Source organism: Eleutherodactylus coqui, chromosome 5 (genome assembly GCF_035609145.1).
Source record: "Eleutherodactylus coqui strain aEleCoq1 chromosome 5, aEleCoq1.hap1, whole genome shotgun sequence".
In the NCBI taxonomy this organism is placed as follows: domain Eukaryota; kingdom Metazoa; phylum Chordata; class Amphibia; order Anura; family Eleutherodactylidae; genus Eleutherodactylus; species Eleutherodactylus coqui.
This window is the reverse complement of record NC_089841.1, coordinates 16348447-16373918: the sequence shown is the minus strand read 5'-3', so window position 1 is coordinate 16373918 and position 25472 is coordinate 16348447. Positions and strand designations below refer to the sequence as shown.

The 25472-nt window shown below is 44.5% G+C and overlaps 2 protein-coding genes across 2 annotated transcripts in view; both read right to left on the bottom strand.

Annotated features, from left to right (window-relative positions):
* LOC136628705 (zinc finger protein 665-like) overlaps window positions 1–25472 on the bottom strand; it is an 841644-nt gene that overhangs the window by 607348 nt on the left and 208824 nt on the right. The window lies entirely within an intron of this gene.
* LOC136629018 (oocyte zinc finger protein XlCOF6-like) overlaps window positions 4852–25472 on the bottom strand; it is a 32793-nt gene continuing 12172 nt past the window's right edge. The window contains exon 5 of the mRNA XM_066605131.1: window positions 4852–6251. Within this exon, the coding sequence (XP_066461228.1) occupies window positions 4921–6251 (1331 nt within the window). The 3' untranslated portion in view covers window positions 4852–4920. The remainder of the gene's footprint in view (window positions 6252–25472) is intronic.

Sequence of the window (25472 nt, the reverse complement as noted above, 5' to 3'; positions counted from 1 at the left end):
AAACTGGATGGCTACAGTGAGTATTTAGGTTGCCATGCCGACACAGCCAGTAGGGAAACTATAGTGAGAGGATGAGTGTGCAGGTGAGTCTCCTGGTATCTGAAATGTAGATATATACCTTACATAAGCAGAAAACCATCTTGTAATAAAAGTGTAACGTGTACAGAATTCCTGTATATCACTTAGGCCGATGTCTACACGCAGCATCTTTATAACATCACCAGGACTAGAAGGACCAAAAATCTGATTTAATTTTGTTTCAAAAGCAAATCCTATAAAATACATCCTATAAAATACAAGAATTACACTGCGCCGTGCTATGTCCACCTTCATGTAGCTTTGTGAATAGAATTTGTGGAATGGAATTATGTTTTTTTTCCATTTCAAGCAAATATTTTAATAAAATTAATTTCCAATTAAATCATAAATTTCTCTGTTCTCTAAATAGTGCAATTAAAAAGTACAACCCAAACTGTGAAAAACAAGCTCTCATACAATTATGTTAGGAAAAAAAATGTGCTCTTGGAAGTTGGGAATGAAAAAACTAAAATGAACAATGGCTACTAGAAGGGGTTTAAGGGAAGCTGTCAGGAGTTGTCTGCAATGTATGTGCCTGCTGTGATGTACTAAACCATCAGGCAGCATACAACTATATTGTATTCTACAACGGTGCAGCGTTTTACAGGAAACATGCTTTAATAAGCAGAAACATGGAGAAGAGTCATTGGGGCAGATCCCCGCCAGGATCAGCTGTCAGTCCAACCGATCCAGATGAAGAGAAGCCTATCTAGATGTTATGCTGCTTGTAGTCAGGAATCACAAACATCTAACAGGTTCCTGTAATATCTCCTTAAGACTGCTTAATGAACGCAACCTAAATAAGGCTTGATACAGTCTGTAGCGTTTACCCTGAGCCAAGGACGCACCGCATCCACCACCACACCTAGGATGAACATATGCTTGTGTTCACACAGGGAGAGAGAATGTGCATACACAACACTTTTCCCCGATTAGTACTGACAGCAGATGATGAAGAAAGACTCCCACATATATTCCCCATCCATATTATAAATGCCCATCCTGTGTTATCTCCTATAACGTATCACATTGTCAGCCATATTTAGTTTGTACTCCAGCTGAATGGGGGAATATACAGCAGAAAATCTGACAGATCCCAGGGCTTATAAATCTACATAACTACCTGCAGCCGGTGACCGAGGAGAATCTGGAACTCTTCTCTGCTGTAGTTGGTGGTTACTACTCACCTGGGCGGTTACCTGTAGGAATCTCCTCTTTACACTACTGATCATTGCTAACATGAAAGAACCCATTGAAAAGCATGTGTTCAAAACATAAAAATATTATGAAATATAAACCTCAAATGAAACAATAGTCTGAATCTATGATTTTAACCAAAAGGGCATTTTTCAGGAAACCCATCGAGGGCAGCTGCTATGCAGCACAGGAAGCAAATTATGGTTTTACACTATATGCAAACTGTTCCTACAGGTGCCTTAACATTTTGAGATTACTTTCAAACCCTCTGATTTTATACAACGAGTGTTGGAACAAACTGCATTACAGCACCCTCTAGGGCAGTTTTGCGCTTCAGAATAGAGCACATTGTTATCATAATGTCAAGAAAAGAGCAATTAACCAAAGACAGACAATTATAACCCTTAGAAGTGTAGGTCTGTCAGAGAAATTGCCAAGGTGGCAGTCAGTATAGCTTCTTATACCATCTAAGGGCACTTGCAAACTGGAGGAAACTGACAGGAAGATGTCTGACAGAACAAAGGCCGATAGAAAATCAGATGACAAGTTTTTGAGAATCAACAGTTTGCGTGATCAACACCTCACACAAAATCTTCAAGCACAGCTTAATGCAGCAAAAAATAAACAAGTTTCCATTTCAACTGTGAAGAGAATACTTCTATCCCCAGGTGTGACGGGTAGAATGTCAGTAAAAAAGCCACTGCTAAGATTGCAAAATGAAAAAAGACATGCCTGGGCCAAGCAGCACCTCCAGTGGACAACTGAAGCGTGGAAGGTCTTCTGGACTGATGAATCAAAATATGACATCTTTCGTAAAATCACATAGGGTTTTTACATGTTGTCGAGTAGGTGAAAGCATGGTTTATAATATGTGACACCAAATGTCAAACATGGAGGCCGAAGCGTGATGGTCTCGGGCTCTTTTGCTGAATTCAGAGTTGGCACCTTGCATAGGGTGACTGGCACAGTGGACAAAAAGGGCTACCACAGCATTTTGATATGCAATGCAATCTCTTCTGGTGTATGCCTAGCTGGTCAGGGGTTCACATTAGGGTTATATCACAACTACTTAAGAAGACAAGAAGAATCATAGAATGGTAGAGTCGGAAGGGACCACCAGGGTCATCGGGTCCAACCCCCTGCTCAGTGCAGGGGTTGTAAGGATTCAAATAAAGGAAGGGCCTGAACAGTCTCCAGACTTAAACCTCCATCAAGCTTGTTTGGGATGAACTGGACAGAAGGTGAAACAAAAGTAATCTACAAGTGCAGCACATTTGTGGGAACTTCTGCAACAATGTTGGGAAGAAATTTCTCAACACTTTCTGCATGCAATTATAGAAAGAATGCCTCCATTGTGTAACGCTGTTATATCAGCTAGAGGGGGCGACTTTGAAGAGTCAAAAATTTAGATTCAATTTTGTTAAACACAGCTAATGCATTATTTTTATTTATCATAAATTGTTTATTTTCTGCTTTTATTTCAAATTATATTTGACAGATTAAACGGCATAAATATCAATAAAAACTGAAAATATTGAAGTGTTCTAAAACTTTTTACCGGTAGTGTATATCCTGCTTTCCCTTGATAGCGCAGTGGAGCACTACAGTTATCTTGTGCTCTAAATTCAAAGGGTTAAGTATGAGCTGCTTGCAGAATCATTGACTCGTCACACAGCATTTTGTGTAATCATCTGATTCCCCCTTTATTTGTTAATAGATGGCAATTCTTATAGGTTTTAGACAAAGACATTGAAAATGAGGCTAGAAGACACCTTATTAATACATATACATAGTTTGTTGTAATCCTATTATTAGTATTGGTCATTAAACCTTAGCATGAGCAGCGATGCCAATCTCCAGGTCACTCCCTGCCTGCATACTGTAAGCTTAGGTTAATATTCAGTTAACTTCCCTCTCATCACATTAGCTATCTCTAAGGTCAAATATGTATGGACTTTGTTTTCAATATATATGAACCAACTAATGTGATGAGAGAGCAGTTAACTCCAGATTAACCAGCTAACAGTATATAAAACATTACTGAGATTGTAATTGGCAGTGTTTGGCAATCTTTAGTCAGTTAAGGCTTACATAAAGGTTATACATTTATGTGTTTTATATATAAAAGTACATTTGCCTACAAGCTAAATAGAGATATCTATATAAATAAATAGAGAGAGAAAGAAGTACATATCAACAGAAAGAACAATTCTACTAAACAAACTATGCATATGTTAGTGAAAATATTTACTACTTGGTATGTTTTCAGGTGGCCAAATTAACTGTTAATGTTTGAGCTCGAAGAAGCTTACAAATCACTCAGAGTTTTAATGTGAAAAGAAGTCATCTGACCTTTATTAGCGCTACATCTCAATTTATAGGATGAAGTAGAACAAAACATATTCTTGGTAAACTAGTGCTGATAACGTCAAGGTCGTCAGTCTGGATTTCTTGTACCCCTTCGGGAAGGCTAAGATATTGTGTCTGGAATGTTCTTAGTTAATGGAAAAACACAAGACTTATGATATAACAGTCAGAAGCATATAAGATGGATACAAAGGTAAAAATGGCTACATATTTACTGCTCTCACACATCTATCCCTAACGAAAGTCCAGCTTCTGCTCGCTAGTCCTCTGGGAAGGGCGTCAGCTGCAGTTCACTCCTGTGTAGGAGAGAGCTAATTGGGCTTTCTCCAGGAGGCCTTCTAAAATGATCTTGAGCTTCTTTAACTGTTCTGGATACGTGTTATGCAAAATACACAAAATGGAGGAAGAAAGACAAAATAGAATAAAAACAAGATAGAGTACAGGAGACATTATGGCTTCTCTCAAACCTTTGTGGTGATATTAGAACCACCAGTCACAAGTGTCTTTAACCAAGCAGTTAACACCCAGTGATTCTACAGCTTACTGATTTTTTTTGCCCTTTGGCACACTTCAGCAAATCATTTCCATCTACTAAATCTTTTCTCCAGGTTAGTGAATTACATTTAGTAAATTCTATTTTTTCATTTCAGGTTGTTTACACTAAAGCATGCACGATCTTCCCACAGTTAATCAGAAAGAAAAAGATTTGGGCCAAATGACCCAAAATATAGTAGCCAAACACAAAAACAAACCGACTTCTAGAAACTATAACACATGCTATAAAAATCACTAATAATCATCAGTAACCTGTACACAACTGAGCAGGCAATCATAAGGAAAAACTGTTACCTTCCGTCTCCCGAATGCTGTAACCCTGAAACACCCACAAGACAGCAGCAATGAGAAAAGTAAAGAACATGCGTTTTCTTACTTTAGCTGATGGGATCCTTCCTCGGTAGTGCAGAATGCAGAAGTAGGGCAAAGAAGTACTCAGAGGTCACCAAATGAGTTTACAGAATATTAATGATCACTAGTTCACTTAATGTATGTAAAAAGTGGCTATCTCCCTGTATGAGTTATTTGATGTTCAAGAAGTTGTGATTTTTGATCATGACAGTGCTTTCCTCTGTGAGATCCTTGATGTGGAATTAAAGCTGACTTATGGATAAATCACTTTCCTAACCGTGCAAGAAAATGGCTTCTATCCGTATGAATTCACTGATGGCTAACCAGATTTTATTTCAGTGTAAAACATTTCCCACAATTAAAATAAGAAAATCACTTCTCCCCTGTGTGACTTCTCTGATGTTTAACAAGAGTTGATTTCAGTGCAAAACATTTCCCACATTCAGAACAAGTATAGAGCTTCTCTCCTGTGTGAATTCTCTGATGTTTAACAAGAGTTGATTTCAGTGCAAAACATTTCCCACATTCTAAACAAGTAAATGGCTTCTCCCCTGTGTGAATTCTCTTATGTGTAACAAGAGATGATTTCAGTGTAAAACATTTCCCGCATTCTGAACAAGAAAATGTTTTCTCCCCTGTGTGGATTCTCTGATGTCTAACAAGATGTGTTTTTTGTTTAAAATATTTCTTACATACAGAACAAGAAAATGGCTTCTCCCCTGTGTGAATTTTCTGATGTTGAACAAGAGATGATTTCAGTGCAAAACATGTCCCACATTCAGTACAAGTAAAAGGCTTCTCTCCTGTGTGAATTCTCTGATGTCTAACAAGAGATGATTTCACTGCAAAACATGTCCCACATTCAGTACAAGTAAAAGGCTTCTCTCCTGTGTGAATTTTCTGATGTCTAACAAGATGTGTTTTTTGGGTAAAATATTTCCCACATTCTGAACAAGAAAATGTCTTCTCCCCTGTGTGACTTCTCTGATGTCTAACAAGATGTGTTTTCCGGGTAAAACATTTCCCACATTTTAAGCAAGAAAATGTCTTCTCCCCTGTGTGAATTCTTTGATGTGTAACAAGAGTTGATTTCATTGTAAACCTTTTTCCACATTCTAAACAAGAAAATAGCTTATCTCCTGTGTGACTTATCTGATGTACAAAAAGCGTCGATTTCTTTATAAAACATTTTCCACATTCAGAACAAGAAAATGTCTTCTCCCCTGTGTGACTCCTCATATGTATAACAAGGTATGATTTCGCTGTAAAACATTTCCCACATTCTGAACATGAATATGGTTTCTCTCCTGTGTGACTCCTCATATGTATAACAAGATATGATTTCGCTGTAAAACATTTCCCACATTCTGAACATGAATATGGCTTCTCTCCTGTGTGACTCCTCATATGTATAACAAGATGTGATTTCGCTGTAAAACATTTCCCACATTCTGAACATGAATATGACTTCTTCACTGTGTGAGCTCCTCGATATTTATCCCTTCTGTGAGTTTTCTTCTGCTTATCAGTCTGTGATGGGACACACTGTATAAGAGGAGCAGATGACTGATCTTTGCTGTGAAGGGCTGAGGGGATCTTTGGGATGATGGCAGCTTCTTCATATGTGTCTTGTGTGATACCATAATCTTCTGCTTTACAATCGATAGATATTAGACATCCCTCTGAACTCCCGGGACCGTCATCTGCCAAGAATAAAACTTATTTTACTATTGTTTGAATAATATGAAGCTTAAAAATATATATATTGGTATTTTATAACATTACAATATACATATGTCCAAACAAATTACAAGTCATGTAGCAAAATGTAATTAGTAACCAAGAACAGATCACAATCAGTAGCTGCTGATGTTAGGCCACCAGCAGTGGTGTGGCACAAATGTAGGCAGACCACTTGACTGCTATGGTGCTCAAGGCTAAATGGGCAGCCTAACTGTTCCATGGCTGACTCGTCAGGCCCTTTTTAAAAAGTCTGCACAAGACTCTTTGTCCCTAATTGTCCTGCCCATCTGGATGCTGCTCTTCTCGTAGCACTTTATCTGGTAGCACTTTATAGAGTGTAGGATAGAGGGAAGGAATCAGCTTCTGCACTGAGAAAAGCATAATCTGGACCAGGAAGACTATGAGTGGCAAAGAGACTTGTTCCACTTGTACGGATGTTCGATGGAAGGGCATACAGAGAGGGAAAATTGTAAGTTTAAAGGGCCACAAAGGGGAAATATTACCTTTTAGGGCCACAGAGTGGTATTAAGTTATTGGCAGGATGGGAGTGTAGGAAGAGACAAGTGGTGTCTGGAGGAAGTCATCATGGCAGTATGCACCCAGATGAAGATGGGCAGCACCAATCAGAGAAGATGCCACCTGTGATCATTAGAGGTAAATGTATAGTGATAGTGATAATAGTGCAGATGTGGAGGGGCGGTCGGTTATAGTGACTGTGGTCTGCTTTCTTCTTCCTATACTGGTGGCTGTGCACTGGCGCCTGCCTGCCAGGACCCACAGCAACGGCCACTGCGTGGCATGATAGATGGGTGTTGTTGCGGAATAGGTTTACTATTTCTACTAATTTGTTCGTGATGCCAGTGCTTTACAGCACGAGATGTAGTGGGTGAAGACAATGATAAATAAATCAAACCAAACCAGGGTTTAGTAAGATAAGCATAATTAATTATTATTTTTCTTTTCTCTTTTATGATAGAGATTATAGCAAATATTTACTAGGAGTACAGTACAGTCAATCCGCAGAGATTAAACACTTTTACTCCTTTAAATCCACAAACTGGTGACCTAATTGTATGGCCTTCCCTTTGATACCCTTGTAATTGTGCCTAGGTATGGCTCTGACTCCTGGTCTCCACAGTAATTTGCCTCCCTGCGGACACTGGTAGACCGTTAGGCCCAAAGGGAAATTTGGAGCCTTATCTCCCCTGATTGTGAGGGGGCTTCACTGCCAGAGGGGCCTCCTGACATAAATAGCCTCCCTGGGAATATTGATAATAGATGGCGTAAGGCAAGGGGGTTTTGGTGGTGCTTATCTCCCTTTAGGTGATCGCAAGCTCTCTTTCTCCCCAGAGATCAGTGCAGTCACTCTGCTGCAGCAGCGGCAACTCGGCACAGTGTCTGGTGACTCTCCAGACAGGAATCCGCAGCGCTCTCGACTCCTCCGCCATCCTGACAACAGCTTTCACTACCACTTACCCTCACCTCACTATCCGACAACTGCATCCCTATGACAACTCCTACAGGCAAGCTCCACTGTACTGCCATCTTTCACTAAAACTGACTAACAGACTATGACTATTCTATGGACACTCTTTCTAATACTAACACTGACTGCTCTGCTTCACTTATTAACTGATCTATCTCACTATTTCCCATCTATCTCTCTATTCCAATGCCGGCTCCTACACTCTGCATTCACTGTCTGCTCTAGTACATTACCTATCTTCTTCTCTGTCTAGCAGTTGACTCACTGACTGACTAACATTAGTTTCTTGCTTGTGTCATTGGGGGACAGAGCAAAGACCGTGGGATATAGATGCTGCCACTAGGTGGTGACACTAAGCACAAAAAGTGTTAGCTCTGCCCGCTGTCTATATCCCTCCCTGCCAACACCCAGCTATTCAGTTTTTAGCTTAGTGTCCGTAGGAGGCAGACGGTCTCACCCGCAAGGGCCGAATGGATTTTCCAGGATGGGCCAGGGCTAACAGGAAGTAATGGCTCTCCCTTTTAACCCAACCAAGGAGGGCAAACAGAGGTGGAGTGATCTGTCTGTTGTCTGCCTGGCCCCCTTAGAAGAAAAAGGAGGACCACCCAGGTATTACTGCATGTGAACTGCGAACCATAGAGCTCCCCGTTTGTCCGGTTCAGCATCCCCTCCTAACGCAGGGAAGGCGATGTTTGGGGTGAGTGCTCTGCTAGAAGTGATGGCTGGCTGACCTTGATGGCACTAGGACCCGTCAGCCATAGAGCTCCCTGTTTTATTCTTCTGGGATTCTCCTGCGTGACTAATGTATCCAGGAGGAACGGATTGTCACCGTCTGGCGGCATGCCTGCGAGTCAGTGCATGTAGCCCCAGTGGCCTAATGGATAAAGCACTGGCCTCCTAAGCCAGGTATTGTGGGTTCGTGTCCCATCCAGGGTGGTTGCCCACCTACCATCCAAAAGCATGTTGTGTTTTACTATATGGCTTAATGTGGTATAGTTCAGCTCTAGTGCCGCTTTTGATGTATAGATGGCTTTAAGGAATAGACCAGCCACCATGCAGCTGGGTGGATTTTAGGGTATAGCCTGGATGCTGGATGGGGTAGCCACTCCGTGGCAATTTCTGTGTAGCCAGGCATGTTCTGCATGCATGGCTTGGTTGGTGTCACCATGGGCATGTATGTTTTGGTTGCCGCACGTTGTATTGTGTTTGCACATTTCATGTTCCCCACACCCCTCACCAGTGGCTATGTGTCCCATACCTAGGCGCCATGGCTCCACTTCCTCCTGCAGGTTGACGGAGTAGTATTACTCTCCAATCTATCCCTACTCAGGAAAGCGAACGTGGTGAATCTTAGCATGATTCTAGTCTTACGGAGACCGGTGGTTCCTCCCATACGGGGAAGAGTACCTGCACATGGTAAGAGATTTACACCGAGCTACAGGTTATCTCGTGTGGCGAACAACGGTGTTCAAGCTATTTGACCTGTGATGCCTTCTAGGCCTGCTCTGGATTGGGTTGAGCCTATCCTATTAGTAGCTCCCCTATTGTCGACCCTGCAGCCAGCCGTACCGCAGTGTCAGAGTCCAGGATGACACATGGACAGGGGCTGGCCAGAGCCACATACCAAGTGTGCTCTCGCCACACGACAAGATTTGCATCCATCAGAGAATACAGGTGAGCCTCGCCTGTTGCCCCTGCTGCAGTTCCCTGCAGGGATTCTTAGCGCAGTGTCTGTATCCAGGATGACATGCGATCAGGGCCCAGCCAGAGCCACATACTATTTGCGCTCTCACTACAGTACGAGATTACATCTAGCCGGAGAATATCTTGTCTTTACGAACAACGTTGTTCAAACTAATTGCCAGCATGGCTCTGGCCTTGCTGAGATCTGTGGTACCCTCCACTTGGAATGATTACTTGCACAGGGAGTCCTGGGACTCATTGTTCCCCAGGTCTGCTTCACACTGGCAAGAGCCCTGCCAATCGATAGCTCTCTGGCTGGCCCTCCTGCAGTTCCCTGCAGGCAGCTCTGGCACAATGTCAGTGTGCACAATAACACGTGGACAGGAGCGGCCAGAGCCACGTATTATGTGCGCTCTCGCTACAGGCATTCAGCCGAAGAAGATCCCGTATGGCAAACTAATTGCAGCATGGCTCCGGCCATGCTGACTCCTGTGGTACCCTTCAGTTGGAAGGAGTACTTGCACAGCTAGCCTCTGGACTAATCGCCCCTCAGGTCTGTGACAGACCTTGGATTGAGCCTGGCCTAGCAGCTAGCTCAGTGAGGGGTGCCGCCTGCGGTTCTCGACAGGCAGCCTTGGTGCAGTGTCCATGACTTCAGACAAGAAGCATGTGCCACGTGCACTCTCGATGCAGTACAAGATTGCATCAAGCCATATTCAGACTGGTTATCAGCAGTACTTGCTTGCTGGCATCGATAGCTCCTTCCATAGGGAAGGAGTACTGGGCACAAGAAGTCCACGGACATATTGCTCTTTTTCTACACTCCGGAATGGGGAAGCCGTACCTGATTGCTAGCTTCCCTATGGTGGCCCCTCTGCACTGTCCTTGCAGGCAGCTTTAGCACTTTCCTCACTTACAGGAGTGGACGCGGGCTGGGGCTGCCCAGAGCCGCATACTATGTGCACTCATGCCGCTATGTGGGATGGACATCCAGTCAGGATATCTAAGTATAGTGGTAGGCTGGGGGGGTTCCTCCTCCAACAGGGTGCCTGGGGGCAGTAGATCCATCTACTAGCTCCCCTCCTGATAGCTCTGACATGCTGATCCACTATGGGTCCAGTCCTTCTCCTGGCAGCCTTGGAACCAAACCAGAATCTGTTGCTTTCTAGGAGGACTGGGGCGGACGTGGGTCACTCATGTCGAGCGGGCCTCACATTCTTCCCTATTATGCATGTCAGGGCTGCTGCCATTAGGAGTACTCTGTAGTCAGAGCGGTCTGCGACTTCACTCCTACAGCATTTCTCCTTGTAGCCTTCCTATGCAGGTAAGAAAACCGTTGGGGAGACAAGCATTTAAATCAGACGGAGTTAGTAGCGCGCCGCGATCCTCCTGCACTCATTCCTCCTGCAGGATTGTTAGCAGGAGACCATGAGATGCTATACATTCATATGGTTTTCAATTCTTAGCACTCGCCCTCCCTACTCCGGAGGACCTCGCAAAAAGAACAATGAGGCTCACATCCAGCAACTAGGTCGTCTGTCAAGGGGCCCCAGCTCTTAATTTCATCCCCTCTTTATGATGGTGCTGATGTCACGTTCAGCTTGCCTGGTCTACTTGTCTCTCTACTAAGCAAGATGCGCTATTGGGCAGAGATTCTTTGGTCACCCTGGCTCTTCCGCTGTTGCTCCTGACAACACTGGTGGAGCCTTGGGTTTCTGTGGTAGTTTCCTCGCGCAGGCACCGCTTTATAGCAGTGCAGGGTTACTGTACCAGAGACACCATATGTTCAGTCTGTGATACGGCACATATTTCTAGAATGGTGCCTCATGGGAAGCTCCTCGTCGCGAGCCGCTTTTTTCTCAATGGTGAGCTGGTTTTCAGACCCCCTTTTTGCTCTGTCTCTGAGCATGTGGGATACCTAGGCACCCATTTGGGTTGAATAGCTGATTTTGCTTCTTTACACGTGTGGCTTTTTATGTATTCCCACCCCTTGGGTACTGCTCTTGAACGTCTCAAGGTCGAAGCCGTGTCCCCCAGTGGGAGAAAGATTTTAGGAAAGTTCCTTACAAATTCTAGTTTTTTCGGACCCAGTCATTCAAACAATGTTTAAAGCTAGGAAGCAGTCTTCGTCAAGGGTGTATCATCGTGTGTGGAGAGGGTTCGTCCTTTGGTGCCAGCGGAGGGGTGTTCACCTTATGCGTTTTTCCTTGCCCCGCCTCCTGTCCTTTTTCCAGGATGGGCTGGAGATGGGGCTCACCCCCAGTTCCCTCAAGGAACAGATTTCCACCTTGTCTGTCCTTTTTCAGTGCCCCTTGGCATCTGGGTTGGCTGTGCGCACTTTCCTGCTGGGAGTTGGTCACACTGCAGCCCTGTTTCGCTTCCAGTTACCACCATGAGATTTGAATCTGGTCTTCAACTCCCTACAGGCTCATCCGTTCAAACCATTAGCAAGGGTACCATGGCGGTTATTATCCTGGAAGGTAGCCTTCCTGGTGGCAGTTACTTCTCTCTGAAGGGTCTCCGAGGTCACAGCGAAGCCCCCTTTACAGTGTTCCACCAGGATGAGGTTCTATTTCTTCCAGTTCCTTCTTTCCTCTCCAAGATGGTGTCGTCTTTCCATATTAATAAGGACATTGTGCTGCCGTCACTCTGTCTGGTGGCAGTCCACTCAAGGAGATGGGCTCTGCACGCTTTAGACCTAGTGCGAGCTCAGAAGATCTATTTGGAACATATTTCACCATTCCGCTCTGATTCTCTATTGTTAATACTGGAGTGTCCGAGATGTGGTCTCGCGGCCTCCACAAGTCGTGGAGTGCTGGATACGCTTAGAGCTGGTTGAAGCTTAGCAGGCTATGGGTAAGACATCTCCGTTTTGGGTGACAACACACTCTGCCAGGGCAGTGGGAGCCTCATGGGCGGTCGGCAATGGTGCCTCCGCCTTGCAAGTGTGTAGGTGGGCTCCTGGTCAGCCCTACACATTTTCTCTAAGTTCTACCGAATTTTACTCTTTTTGCGTCAGCCAACCCTTCGCTAGGCGGAAGGTTACAGATTTCTGTAAACTAACTGTTTGTGTCGGGGATTTTTCCTTTTTCCCTCCCTCGGGGACTGCTTTGGAACATCCCACGGTCTTTGCTCTGTCCCCCAATGACATGAGCAGGAAAAGAGGATTTTTAATCACCGTAAAATCTCTTTCTCGTCTCGTCATTGGGGGACACAGCACCCACCCTTTCTTCCTTTCTATATGACACCATTTTTTGTCCTGACCAGGACCGTGGTTCTGTAAGTCGCACGTGGTGCTCTTTTCATTACAGTTAGAACCTTTGTGTCATATTGCTATCTATTGTTGTTTTTTCTGTTCCCGCATGGAGGGGATGCTGACCCGGACAAATGGGGGGCTCTATGGCTGGTGGGACACACTCAGGAGTACCCGGGTGGTCCTCCTTTTTCTTCTGAGGGGGCCAGGCAGACAACAAAAGGATCACTCCACCTCTGTTTGCCCTCCTCAGTTGGGTTAAAAGGGAGAGCCGTTACTCCCTGTTAGCCCTTGCCCATCCTGGAAAATCCATTTGGCCCTTGCGGGCGAGACCGTCCGCCTCCTACGGACACTAAGTTAAAAACTGATTAGACAGGTGTCGGCAGGGAGGGATATAGCCAGTGGGTGGAGCTAACACTTTTTGTGCTTAGTGTCACCTCCTAGTGGCAGTAACTATATCCCACGGTCTTTTCTCTGTCCCCCGATGACGAAACAAGAAAAAGACTTACGGCGAGTAAAAAATCCGCTTTTCTTTTTTTTCACTGGGACAACTGACCTGACTCCTCTTTTTGTTCTTGTCTGACTGGACTCCTGACCAAACTAACCTCTCCCTCCTGTCTCCTTCTATGACCAACTCACTAAACTGACTGCCTGGACCAACTATCACCTCACAGCATACTCATACTTTTAATTTCCTTTCCTCCCAAGTGCTGCTCTGGTGTAACCAGGCAACTGTTGCTCCAATCACAGGCTTCCACACTCCTGTCACCTCACAGCTTGACAGACCATCATGTTGATCAGCTCATCTGTGCTGCTGTCCTACGAGGGCTGAATCTGCCGGCAACCAATGAGAATTAACTGGTCGCCGGGCAGATTATTAATAGCTGAGTTACAGGGCAGGTTATCCAGTGATTAACCCCTGCTTGCCCTCCAGAAATTAAACACCGACAAATAATGGCAAGTACTTTTGTAGGACCGCATTATGTGACACTGCACAGAGATCCAATGGATAGCGCCGATCTCATTAAAGTTTATAAAGTTAAAATTTTAGCTGCCCTAATGGATTGGATCCATGGGGGCAGCTAAGAATACTCACCCCATCCTTTGCAATGTCCCACAATGATCTAGTCCTCCAGGACATGATGCCGGTCTTCTGCACATGCATGCCAGGTGTCATTACGTCAGCCGCATCCGCAGAAGGCTGTGAGTCCCAGCAAATTTGAAATCTTTAAGCTCCTGAAGGTAATCGGGTGGCAGAAGATGTCACCGGGGACCGCGGTGTCCGATTCCTGGGCCAATGATGGCCATTATTCAGATCAGGGAAAGGTAAAAAAGAAGTTTAAAAAAGTTAAAGTTTCATCAACCCTCATGGATCGGATCCATGAGGGGAGGTGAAAATACTCACCCCTGTCCTCCGTGATGTCCCGCAGCGATCTGCACATGCTGCGGGCTTCTGTGCACGCGCCGATGTGGCGCGCATGCGCAGAAGACCGGAGAGCCCGGCATATTTAAAATTCCCCTGCACTCGGATGTCAAAGATAGCCAAATACAGGGAGATGTCACTGGAAACCGCTGTATGCAGTTCCTGGTCACATGATCACTGTTATCCATACTATAACAGTGATCATGGAAAGTTAAAAAGTGTTTAAAAAAAAGTTTATAAAGTTAAAGTTTCCTCTCCCCTTAGGGATCGTATCCGTGAGGAGGGATGAAATTACATACTCAAGGTCCCCAGATTTGTCCCCCAAGTGGATCTTTGTCTACGGTACTTACCCCAGCTTCGGCGCATGTGCACGTCAGCTTAATGCATGTGCAAAAGTCAAGGATTGCCTTGAAAATTTAAAATCTGCCTGCTCCTGGCTACCAAAGCTAGCCGACAGCCAGGGGATGTCACAGGGTACCGCAATATGTAGTTCCTGGTCACGTGATCGCCGTTATCCAATGGATAATGGCAATCACGTAAAAGGAAAAAAAAAGTTGGTTTCATCTCCCTATACTGATGTGATCGGTGAGAGGAGATGAAACATCTTAACAGAGGCCTCCGCATTTGAACCCCGACGCGATCATCCTCCACGAACCTTCGCCACCTCCTGCACATGCCAGCAAAAGGACGGACACATGCGCAGGAGCCCAGGAAATGTTAAATCGCTTTGCTCCCTGCTACAAACGGTCACTGAGAGCCTAAAGCAGTGATTGGTGGACTTGTTGAGCGGTCCCAGGTCACTGATAAAAAGGTAGCGATCTCACATGAGCGGATAGAAATTGCAGATTACGCATGCGTTTGATCAGTGGCAATACGTGGAGCAATGAAATGCATTGAGATTGCACAATTCCGCTCAAATGAGCGGGTCGGAATGACGTAAACCACTCGCAGAAAACAGAACGCAGCATGTTCTATTTTACCGTGGATATCCACAACATAGAGCCTATTGTGCTCTACGGTTCCAGATATACCTACAGCTCATACACAACTAAATTATGTATGGCCAGGCTCATAGCTGGGATCCCCTGTGGGCCTCCACAAGCAGATTCCACATACGGCCGTGTGCACCCGGCGTTATTCAGATCGCTACCTGTAATATGTAATTTACATGAGGCCCCGGAATGCTCAATTTCCTGCAATTCCAGGAGCAGCTTGTTGAGCGCCTTCAGTTTCAGACCGCCGCACCTCAGCAAGCTTACAAAGGCTCACAGAGCGCCACTTTTTACACCCCATCCCTGCCGCTGAGGTATAGTAATGCCCCCAAAAAAAGCATGGGAAGAGGAGGGATACCCGATTGTGTTGCCCCAAGTGCCCATCCCAACCATCCGTAATTACCCCGGTCTTCGGACATACTACACAGTTTACATTATTACTTTTATCTAAGATTTGGGGAACGCCAAAAAATAAAAGTGGGGGGGATTATTTTTAGGGAGTCAATTTTTATTCTGCACAAATGAGCAATGGGGCCTGGAATTTATTCAGTTGTGCCCTGAAATGCAATGGGTGTTCCCTCCATTATAGGCCTAGCCATGTGTCCTATAAGTAGACTGGGGCTACAATGGGTATGTTTCTGGACACGGAACAAACAGGGGGATCCCTTTTGGGGTGCAAGTCTTTATTTATATGTGTTCTGTACAAAAAAAACCTGCTTTTAAAATGACAGAATTGCCAAAAATATGAAAATCATAATTATTTCTGCTTTGCTTAGATTCATTCAAAAACTGTTGGATAAAAATATGCAGTATACCTGTAGATGAATTTCTTTAAGGAGCCTAGTTTTCAAAATGTGGTCATTTGTGGGGATTCTCCATCATTTTGGCTGCTCAAGGGCTCTACAAGTGGGCAATGGGGACTACATCACCTTCAAGCAAAATGTCTGTTCTGAAATCCACCAGCTGCTCTTTTCATTTTGGGCTCCATTGTGCATACAGACATAAGATTAGGGCCACAATGGGCATGTTTCTGAACACAGGATAAACAGTATCCATTTTGGGGTGCAAGTCTTCATTTATATGTGTGCTGGATGGAAAACTGTGTTTAAAATGACACAATTGCCAAAAAAAATGAAAATCGTAATTTTTTCATTCTGGTTTGCTTAAATTCATTTAAAAACTGTGGGGTTAAAATAAGCAGTAGACCCCTAGAGGAATTCGTTAAGGGATCTAGTTTTAAAAATGTGGTCATTTGTGGGGGTTCTCTATCGTTTTGGCCAAGGGCTCTACAAGTGTGCAATGGGGCCTAAATCACCTTCGAGCAAAACTTGTGTTCTGAAAGCCACTGACTGCTCCTTTCATTTTGGGCCACGTTGTACATACAGACATAATATTAGGGCCACAATATGTATATTTTTGAATACAGGACAAACAGAGGTATCCATTTTGGGGTGTAAATTCTCATTTTCATGTGCACTATAGGTGAAATCCTGCCTTTAAAAAGACATTGTTGCGGCTTGTCAGTCACGACAACATCGTGGCATGGTGGCTTTTACACAGGCTATGACCTGTTGCCTGGTTAAGCAGGTCAAGGGTTAATGCATCATGTGCAGCATCAACTATTGCTGTCTACCTTGCTGCATGACTGCATGTTGGATTAGCCATGCCTGAGAGTAGGGTGGAGGTGTGGTTTTCTATTCACTCTGCCATGGTTTCAGGTGTAGAGTAGCTATTTATTCTCTGCCCTCCTGGTGATCAATGCTGCTTATTTTCGTACACAGTGGAGTACGTGGAGTTGGAGATTTACTGTGCAGGGTGGTCTGCAACTTGCAGATAAGTAGCTGCTAGTCTTTTCCAGTTGTTTTGTTGTTTGTCTATTCTGTTTTTGCTTTGCGTGTCAGTTCGTCTTTCCAGGGGTCCTTATGAGGACATTCAGATCCCAGTAAGAAGACCGCTGGGCCGTCTTTATAGAGACGATGTCCCCGCTTTAGGTAGGGACCTGTCACCCTCCCAGCTAGGTAAGGGCCAGGCTTCCTTCTTCCCCTGGAGTTGGTGCCACCGTCCTGCATTATGGTGTTTACGGTTTTTCTACCATTTGTACGTTCCTGGTCACCGTGCGGAGTGGTGTACTCTGGTGTCACACGGTCCTTACTATCATGGTTATCACCACCCTGCGTCCGTGCTGAGAGTGGTGCTCGGGCTCTGCACGGATATGACAGACATATTTGCAAACATATGAAGTTTTATTTTTTCTCCTCTAAAATGCATTAACACCTGAAAAAAAAACTGTGGAGTCAAAATATTCATGACAACCCTCAGTGAATATATTAAGAGGTATAGTTTTTTTGAAAATGGGGTCATTTGTGGTGATATCTATCATTCTGACACATATGAGCCTTTGCAATCTTGGCTTGGGGTGGGAAAACAAAGTTTTCCTTAAAATGTTGACAAACAATGTTAAATTTGTAAGTCTCCTAAATGGGTTTTTTAAAAAAAACATGAATTTGGCGATGTCTCATATTATAAGATTAACAACACAAAATCTTAAACGTTAAATCTAGGCCCTAATCCTTCTCCTTTACTTGGTGTAATGGTTCTCTCCCATACCTAGGCATCAGCATAGCGTACCCAAGCTCCCTTACTTGCTCTAAAAACTACCTACCACTTCTTAACCGAATTCCAAACATTTTAAGCAAATTTCGTAAACCCTTCATCTCATGGGCAGGTAGATTCGCAGCGGTTAAAATGATGATCATCCCACGAATCTTATATGTCTTCAGAACAGTAACAATCTCAATCTCCAATCATTTCATTCTTAAAGTCCAAGCTATCATCAACCAATTCATCTGGGGAGCAGCCCACGCCAGAGTAAAATTCTCCACCTTGGCAAGACCATACAAACTAGGAGGTATGAAAGCCCCCGATATTAAGCGATATTTTACTGCGGTCACATTAGATCAAATCAAACACTGGTGGGTTACCCCGTCCTCTAAAAAATGGGTGAATATAGAAGCAGCAGCCCTAGGGGCACCCTTGATCTCCCTCCTTGGAGTTAATCCCCCCCCCACTTCTGGCCCACTCCTTACCAAGCCTCCAGGTTTCGGTTGGAATCAACTAGTCTCTTCAAACCTGGAAAAAAGTCCCCGCCATAGTCCTCCCCTTGAGATTCCCATCCTCCATACTCCCAGATTTCGAATATGGAACATGGGAGAAATTCGGAGTTAAAAAGATCAGAGACCTCTGCAAAGAAGGGGTCATAATGGACTTTCAACATTCAACCTCCCCACTAAACTAGGCTTTTCATATCTGAGATTGAGATTTGCATTACAATCCCTAGATATCCATAAGCCTATATTCCCCAAAACGGCTTTCACGTTCTTCTCACTCTCAGCAGATGTCTCCGGAGGCATATCTAATTTTTACGACAACTCTTTCTCCCAGATTGCCCAAACTAAATCAGCTCACATGACATTATGGGAGCTCGACTTTAAACAAACATTTAGCCTGGAGGAGTGGACCCGTGCTCTCGCATGGACTAAAAAGATTTCTCATGGCATCTCTCACTGGGAGTCATCCCAGAAGTTATTCCTTCGCTGGTATGTTACCCCAGCAAGAGTATCTAAGATGAACACCCTAACCCCGGAGACCTGCTGGAGAGGTTGTGGTGCAAAAGGCACTTACTTCCACATGTGGTGGTTATGCCCAGTTATAAGGTCTTTCTGGAATTTGGTATTTAACTTCATATACACCGTTACTCACCAATACGTGCCCCCTGACCCAATCCTGGCCCTTTGCTTCTTGAACTCTGGTAAACTATCTCCCTTCTACTCGGCCCTCATTTCCCACATTAACCTTGCATCAGGTCTGGAAATTGCCAAGCACTGGAAATCAAAAGAAGTTCCTTCTATATCAGCAGTGAGAAATTCAGTGAACCACACTTTTCACTTGGAACAAGCCTACTCACGTAGATTCGCCACCAAGTCCCCACGAACAGCTTTCTGGGTAACCTGGTTAGACTATACCTCAAGGAACCCCTTATAAAAGGGAAGAGGGAACGAGGAATGGGGGAAGAGGGTTACTTAATCAAACAAGACCACTGCAACTATTATTTATTGACGCCAATGTCCCCACCAACTAAAAGCAAATAATTCCAAATCCCTGAACCCCTTTCCACCCCCCCTCCCCCCTCCTTCCCACAGACTCATTATCACCCCCTCTAGTATCTGGACCAGATCTGTACTGCATTTAACATTAGGTATGAGCCCAAATAATCCTTCTAGTTAATGTTTAAAAAAGGTACCTCCGTTGTTCATGTTATGTTTTGTGTTGATTTTGCTTTATTTTGTTTATTGCCTAATTTCCATTGTACCTCATATATCAATGTAATTTTCTGTTTATTATGAAAAATCTTAATAAAAATTCAATTATTAAAAACAAAAACACGAAAGATTTTCAAATGTGCATCCAGAATAACGTAAACAGATGGAAATCTATATTTTATCAAAACTTTGTACAGTACGTTTGCACATATTTGAGATATTGCAATTAAAAATGTGCAAAAAAAATAGTTTAAAAAGAAAAACTTTTCCCAATTTTGGCGCTTTTAATAAATATACACAAATTCTATAGACTATTTTTACCACCTAAATGAAGTACAACATGTGGCAAAAAAACAGTGTCAGAATCACTTGGATATGCAAAACCTTTACGGAGTTATTCTATGTTAAAGAGACACACGTCAGATTTCCAAAATTTGGCTTGGTCATTAAGGCGCAAACTGGCTTGGTCACTAAGGGGTTAAATACATAAAAAGCCATAAACATCCCAGGATAACAGGTGGCTTGCCAATGTGGAACACCTCCAATAAGGTTCTATCTAAAAACCCAATAAGCTTATGTAATGTTAACGCAAGGTATAAGAAAAACATGGTGAATTTATTCACTTACCCTACATAACAGTATATTTGCTTAGTTCCCACACATCCTTACATACTATGAAACCCTCCAACCTGCAAGTGTTGCTACCATAGGTAACCTAGTATGTAAGGCCAAAAGAAGACCTATGCCCATCCAGTTCAGCCTATTACCCCCCAATATTGATCCAGAGGAAGGAAAAATAAAAAACAACGAGGTATAAGCCAATTTTCCCAATTTAAGAAAAAAAAATCTCTCGACTCCAATCCGGCAATAAGAATAATCCCTGAACCACCGACCCTTCTGAAGTTACCAATGATAGTTATAACATATATTTTATCAATCAAAGAAGGCATCCAGGTCTTGTAATCAAACTTGCCATAATCATGTCCTCAGGCAGAGAGTTCCATAGTCTCACTGCTCTTACAGTAAGGAAGCCCCTTCTATGTCGGTGTAGAAACCTTCTGTTCTCTAGGCGCAGAGGGTACTCCCTTATTACTGTCACAGTCCTGGGTACAAATAGATCATGGGAGAGATCTCTGTATTGTCCCTTGACACATTTATACATAGTTATTAGGCCGCCCCTCAGCCGTCTTTTTTATAAACTAAATAATCCCAATTTTGATAACCTCTCTGGGTATTGTAGTTTACCCATCCCATTTATTACTTTAGTTGCCCACCTTTGTACCTGCTCAAGCTCTGATATGCCCTTCTTAAGTGACGGTGCCCAAAGCTGTATACAATATTCCATGTGTGGTCTAACCAGTGACTTGTAAAGAGGAAGAACAATGTTCTCATCATGTGCCTCTAGACCTCCTTTGGTGCATTCTATGATCCCAATTGCCTTAGCATCAGTTTCCTGACATTGGTTGCCCCAGTTAACCCCTTAGTGACGGCCCCATTGCCTTTTTACATCCAGGCCTGCTAGGCTTAATTCCCAGAGGACATAAAAACATGCTTCCTCTGGGAATGACAGTCCTGCAGGCTCTGGATGTGACAGCTCCATGCTGCCGCTTACCGGAGGTAGCCGACAGCATGAAGCTGTCATCCCGGGCCGCAGGACCCCACTCACGGTCACGTGATCGCCCTTATCCAATGGATAAGGGTGATCATGTAAAAGTAAAAAAAAGCTAAAGTTTTACCTCCGGTCGTGGATCTGATCCGTGAGGGGAGGTGAAATTGCTTAACCAAGGCCACCGGCGATGTCCCCTGACTGGATCCTTATTCTTGGACCTTTCCCCAGCTTTGGCGCATGCGCCAGTCGCACGAAATGGCGGACGCAAGCGCAGAAGCTGGGGAGGGCAAGATGAAATTTAAAATCTCTGTTCTCCTAGCTACTAAAGGTAGCTGAGAGCTTGGAGAGATCATGGGGGGCGGCGATGAGTGTTCCTCGATCACGTGATTGCCATTATCCATAGATAATGGCGATCATGTAAAAGTTAAGACAGTTAAAGTCTGATGCTCCATTCAGTTTGGTTCCAGTTGTGCATACAGACATAAGATTAGGGCCACAATGGATATGTTTCTGAACACGGGGCAGACAAGGGAATCCATTTTGAGGTAAAACTCTTCATTCATGTATCTGCTGTACAAAAAAAACTATTTTTAAAATGACAATTGCTAAACAAATAAAAATCGTAATTTTTTACTTCTGCTTTGCTTAGATGCAATCAAAACCTGTGGGGTCAAAATACACTGTACACCCCTAGATGAATTTTTTAAGGGGTCTAGTTTTCAAAATGGGGTCATTTGTGGGGGTTCTCTATAGTTTTGGCCACTCAAGGGCTCTACAAGTGGGCTATGGGGCCTGAAACACCTTCAAGCAAAATGTCGGATCTAAAAGCCACCGGCTGCTCCTTTCGGTTTGGGCCCCGTTGTGCATACGGACATAACATTAGGGCCACAATAGGTATATTTCTGGACACAGGACAAACAGGGGTATCCATTTTATCCTGGACAAACAGGGGTATCCTGTGTTTTAAATTACATATTTGCAAAAATATGAAATTTTATTTTTTTCTCATCTAAATTGCATTAAAGGGGTTGTCCCGCGCCGAAACGGTTTTTTTTTTTTTTCAACCCCCCCCCCCCCCCCCCCCCGTTCGGCGCGAGACAACCCCGATGCAGGGACGTAAAAAAATAAAAAAACGCTCAGCGCTTACCTTAATCCGCGCGCTCCGGTGACTTCTATACTTACCGGCTGAAGATGGCCGCCGGGATCCTCTTCCTCCGTGGACCGCAGCTCTTCTGTGCGGTCCATTGCCGATTCCAGCCTCCTGATTGGCTGGAATCGGCACGTGACGGGGCGGAGCTACCCGGAGCTACACGGAGCCCCATTGAAGAAAGCAGAAGACCCGGACTGCGCAAGCGTGTCTAATTTGGCCATTTGACCATTTTAGACGGCGAAAATTAGGCGGGCTCCATGGAGACGAGGACGCCAGCAGCGGAGCAGGTAAGTGAAAAACTTTTTATAACTTCTGTATGGCTCATAATTAATGCACAATGTACATTACAAAGTGCATTATTATGGCCATACAGAAGTGTATAGACCCACTTGCTGCCGCGGGACAACCCCTTTAATTCCTGAAAAGAAACTGTGGGGTCAGAATACTCCTGATCCCCTCAGTGAATACATGAAGGCAGGGGTGTCAAACTCATTTTTACCGAGGGCCACATCAGGCTTATGGTGACCTTCAAATGGCCAATTGTAAGACAGTACAGTAAGGGCTTGTTCACACAAGCGTATTGGCGTACATAATATGAAGTGAATAGAAGCCATTGATTTCAATGAGTTCGTTCACATGATGTATATTTCCATACAGCATGACCTATTTTGTTGCGTACTACGCACCCCAATAGGCCATTGAAGTGAATGGGCCGCGCAAATACGTGATGAATGTGCAGGAAACCTGTATATTCACTGCATATTTGCGCACCATTTCAGTGGGCTCATCTGCGTTCTTTTTTGCGTGCCAAAATATGCTTGCATAAGTGATTTTTGATTGCGCAAATACGCAGCGTATTTGTGCGACTGAAATACGATTATGCCTGTGTGAACATGCCTTAATAGTGACCCCTATAGTGGTCGCAGTAGTAATAGGGACTCTCATAGTGGTTTTTACCATGAAGATGGTCAGGGACTCTGGGCAGCAGTGGCGCGGTTCGCCGCGGCGTCTTGGGATGATGTTGCGCCCGCGTACGGGTCGGCAAGCGGCGGTGCCATGCTCCGGTGTGCGTGCGCAGCATGTGGCACGCGCGCCCCATCTCTGTGAGTCATAAGGGCTGGCTAGGAGCTCTCTAAGGGCGGAGACTCCTGAATATAGTCGGGCAGTTGCTGATAGCAGTTGCCAGTTATTGGTTCCGTCTTCTGTGCGTTTGACCTCGATCCTTCTCCAGTGGAAGTTACCCAATTCCGGTCCAACTCTGCCTGCGTTCTTTGTTGTTGTTCCTGTTGGTTATTCCATCTGCCTAGCCTGTCAGTACTAGTGAGTAGTCACTTGCATAGGTATGGCGGTTCCTGCCTGTCCTGCCTTTAGGCAGAGTAGGGTCAGAGTTGGCGGCCTGGACGTGTCCACCTTCAGGAAGGGACATTGGGCGTGGGTGAGAGTCTGGGAGCCCCGCGCCGTGCGTACCTATGCACCCGACTAGTATTGTAACATAATAACTGGCCCAAAAAACATTTTCCTGTGGTTTTTTTTAGTAGGATTTACTGTGTGAATGGAGTCCTACAATGCGATTACCGGTCAGATTCGTGACCTGGCTGGGATGGTACAGAACCTGTCGGGGCATCTCAGCCATCATGAGCAGCGGTTGGTTGTGGCCACTGATCCAGTACCAGAACCTAAATGGCCATTACCCGAGGTGTTTTGGGGGGACTGGAAAAAAATTCTGTCTTCTGGGAGGCTTGTAAGTTGTTTTTCCGCTTGCGGCCTCGTTCCTCTCGGTCAGAGTCCCAACAGGTGGGGATTGTTATGTTGTTGCTCAGAGAAGGGCCTCAGTCATGGGCCTATTCTTTACCGTCTGATTCCGCTTGTCTGAAGTAGATAGAATCTTTTTTTCCTTGAGCTTGGGAATATTTTTGATGAACCCGATCGAGCGGGTTATGCAGTTAGTAAGTTGTTGGCCCTACGCCAGGGACGCCAGTCAGAAGAATATTGCTCTAGTTTTAGGCAGTATTCTGGTTGGCCTGACTGACGCTGTAAAAGATCTATTGCTGTCCCATCCGTCACCATCCACCTTGAATCAGGCTATGGAATTGACAGTCAGAGCGGACCGTAGACTCAGGTTTAGAAGGGATGCTAAGCTAGAGGTCCATCAAGAACGTGGTGTCAAGTTTCTGGCGACTTCTATAGTCTGTAACCCAGTGCCCAACTTCCGTAGATGATGGTATGGAAGTGGACCGATTGAGTCATGGAGAGTGGAGGCGCTTCCGAGTTTCTAGGCAACTCTGCTTTTACTGCGGCAAGGCTGGTCATCGCATCGCATCCTGCCAGGAAAGGCAACTACTGAAGAAGCAGGAAAACTTCAGCTCCTAGGTGACTGTCGGGTGGGTCATGTAGAAGGTCAGATACTCCCTAAATTACTGGTACCTTGTAGTGTGTCTTACAAGGCTTTTCACAGGGTGGGACAGGCATTTATAGATTCTGGGTCAGCCGTGAACCTTATCCATTTGCAGTTTGTAAGACCACTCTTGTCAAGTTTTACTGCATTAGGTTTGCCGATCCACTTTACCAGTATTGATGCAACTCCTCTGTCATCTGGGGTAGTGCGTTGGAGGACACCAGAACTTCGGTTCATGGTGGGCGCATTACACTCGGAGGTTATTTCATTCCTGGTCATGGAGAAGATGTCCGTGGATATCGTTCTGGGATTGCCGTGGCTAACGACTCACAATCCTTAGTTCGATTGGACTACGCTGGAGCTGGTTTGGTGGGAAGGGTTCTGTCAGGATCATCCAACTATTAGTATTCCAGACTATTAACAGGATTTTCAAGAGGTGTTCTCCAAGAAGCTTTCTAAGGGATTGCCTCCACACGGCGAATGGGATTGTGGGATTGACCTTGTTCCGGGTAGCCCCATCTCTATGGGGGCCATATTTATTCTATCGGTTCGGGAGCATGAGGCTCTTAAATCCTATATTTCAGAAGCTTTAGCCAAGAAACATATCAGACCATCAAAGTCACCAGCTGGAGCAGGACTATTTTTTATGTCAAAATGTTTTTATTGCAACATTACAGTACAGATGGAATAATTGACTTCATTTCCCATATTTGTATTGTTTTTGTACAATCAATATCTATATGTCATGTATGTCTAATCACTATATTCTTGCGTGATAGAATCGTACGTTGTTGAAACACAGTTAAACGGAATAATATATTTTCAAAAGACTGAGCTTGTCATTATATTCATAACCAGCCTATTCTTTTTA